This window comes from Pediculus humanus, genomic scaffold (genome assembly GCF_000006295.1).
Source record: "Pediculus humanus corporis 1103172107455 genomic scaffold, whole genome shotgun sequence".
NCBI lineage: Eukaryota > Metazoa > Arthropoda > Insecta > Psocodea > Pediculidae > Pediculus > Pediculus humanus.
This window is the reverse complement of record NW_002987075.1, coordinates 139,794-142,632: the sequence shown is the minus strand read 5'-3', so window position 1 is coordinate 142,632 and position 2,839 is coordinate 139,794. Positions and strand designations below refer to the sequence as shown.

Sequence of the window (2,839 nt, the reverse complement as noted above, 5' to 3'; positions counted from 1 at the left end):
AGGATAAATATTGATGATGATGATGATGATTATTACGATAAAAACGTGAATGGGATCAAGAATATGACAAAAGAAATAAGAACGAAAAGGACATTGATAATAAAAAATAAAAAAGAAAAAGATTTTAATATGAATAAAATGGGGGTGAAAAAAACAAATGATCCGAAGGATGACACGAATGATTCCCATTCGAATTATTATGATAAATTTAAGGGATCCAAGGAGGGAGAAATGGGAAAAGGAAAATCGGGAATTTTCACCTATAAAATTACATGCGAAGGGATTCGTGATTTGAAATCTTTATCGTTTCAATATCTTCCAGAATCTACGACTCAACTTATTATTCGGCAAACGTATTTTCAATCATTCAATATTTTTCGTCAGATATTAAGTGAAAGTCCACTTCAACTAAAAAAATTGACACTTTTATCCGTAACCGACGGAGTAATAAATCAAACGACGATTCAAAATACATTTTCGAATAATTTTCTTTTAAAAAAAAATGATACCATCATAAAATCAATAAAAAAGGAGAAAGAGAAAGAAAAGGAAAATGAGAAAAATAATGGAGGATTCGATAATAAAAAAAAAAAAGATGAATTTTTACCATTTGCTTTGTTACAAAATCCAAAATTACGAACTAAACACGATGGGGAGGATTCGATGATGATGACGTCAACAACGACGACGATGACGTATCGTAAAAACGTTAAATTTAAAAACGTTAAAATTTTAATTTTATCAAATAATTCATTGGAACACATACCGGAGAATACGTTCGATCAATTTCAACATCTCGAAATATTAAACTTATCCAACAATTTGATAAAAATAATCGATAACGATACGTTTAACCCTTTGAACAACCTTCTCGAACTCGACGTACACTCTAACAAATTGGCATCCCTCAACGAAATCATATTTAAAAACCTAACAAAATTAATTTATTTAGACGTGTCGGAAAATTTTATATCCAACGTCGCGCCGAGCACGTTTCAATATTTGACTAATTTGAACATATTAAATTTGGCAAGGAATCCCCTGTCGGAAAAACAAGAGTCCGTCATGCCGTTGTTGGGAACGGGAAAAAGACTACAAATAGTCGACATGTCAAAAACGGGAATCAAACAAATACCGGGAACTCTAGAAAGATCCGTTAGAATTCTCAACGTCATGGGTAATCATTTGCTTTCGATAAGGTGCGGTGATCTCGACAGTTATTTTTTACTCTCTTATTTGAATTTAAAAAACAATAAAATAAGTTACATCGAAGACGATGCTCTCGGTCGTTTGGAATTTTTAAATCATTTACAAATAAGCGATAATAATTTATTTCAAATACCCAAAAGTCTTCCCAACAATTTAGAAATATTAAATTTATCGTATAATAACATACAAAACGTATCCGGATCGGATTTTTTAAATTTATCACGTCTCAAACAACTTTTCCTTAGTTACAATCAAATAAGTTACATCGAAGAAAATTCATTTAATAATTTAGTTAATTTAAATACATTGGATTTATCTCATAATCCGATGTTAACGCTACCCAACATAAACGGTAAAATGAAATTAAAAATTTTAAATTTATCTTATTTAACGAATATTCCCGAAAGGTTCACGACGAGGTACAAACAATTCCCAATACAATCACCGGAAAATGTTAAACGATTAAATTTAGCATCGAGTCCCGCTTTGACTTCGATATTTCTTCAAGACACTAAAACTCTACAATTATTTATCAAATTACAAGAATTAGATGTTAGATTTTCTAATTTGACCATCATGAGAAAGGATATTTTCGGTTTATTACCGAAATTAAAAATATTCAAAGTCGAGGGAAATCCGTGGCATTGCGGAAGGGAAATATTAATTTTGTCTAAATGGTTGAAAATTCACGTCATTGAAAATTTAAATTACGATCAAGAAGATGATATTAACACGGCTCATTGTTCGACTCCGGTTTCTCTATATAAAACCGCATTGATTGATTTGAAGGAAACCGATTTTGACGATGCCCAAGATAAAAAAGATTTCTACGACGATTATTATCCGTTTTTGATGAAAAAAACTACCGAAACCCTTCGACAAGAGTCGTCGTCCCCGACGCCGGATATGAGAGGTGAAAAGTTTTATGAAAACTTTACAGAGAGTAAAAATAGTGTCGTGGTGGAAAATGACGACAAAAAGTTAAATGTGAGTTTTAAAAACTATTCGATGACAAGTGAAAATGTGAAACAATTCAATATCGTAAAAACTCCTACTTTCGGACAAACTCTAACAAAAACAAACGGAAATTCTTATACCGTCGGAAAAGTCAAACAAAATTTTACGAGTGATAATAATAATTTCACCGAATCACAGCCGCCGACAACAACAACAACAACCGAAAGGTAAAGTATTGATTGATACGTTTTACAAAAAATAAAAAAAAATTTCCCCTCCCCCAAGAATGAATTTGTTACGTTGGTACTCCCGAAATTATAAATTCCCGTTTAAAATATTTTTTAAATTTTAATAACGATAATAATACCACCGCCACCCTTATTTTTATTTCCGATTATTTACATTACGAGGTTATTGACCTTTAAAGATATTTGTTTATTTACATTTAAATGACGTCACTAAAAAATCAATCGATGATAAATTACGCTCGGATTCGATTTTTTATTTCTTTTTAATACGAAAACAAATCAAATCAGAAAAAAAATTAAAAATTCACGTTCACGCAAAGCAATATATATATATACATGATATTTAAACAAATAAATTCATTTTCTTTTACCCTCCCGTTTCTGCTTCCACGTTTGATTTCACCCCCCCCCCCCGTTTCTGCTAC

The 2,839-nt window shown here is 31.1% G+C and overlaps 1 protein-coding gene across 1 annotated transcript in view; it reads left to right on the top strand.

Moving 5' to 3' along the window:
• Positions 1–231: 231 nt before the first annotated feature.
• Phum_PHUM104410 (leucine-rich transmembrane protein, putative) overlaps positions 232–2,839 on the top strand; it is a gene marked incomplete at both ends in the record, with an annotated part of 3,792 nt that continues 1,184 nt past the window's right edge. Inside the window, one exon of the mRNA XM_002423976.1 lies at positions 232–2,393. Within this exon, the coding sequence (XP_002424021.1) occupies positions 232–2,393 (2,162 nt within the window). The remainder of the gene's footprint in view (positions 2,394–2,839) is intronic.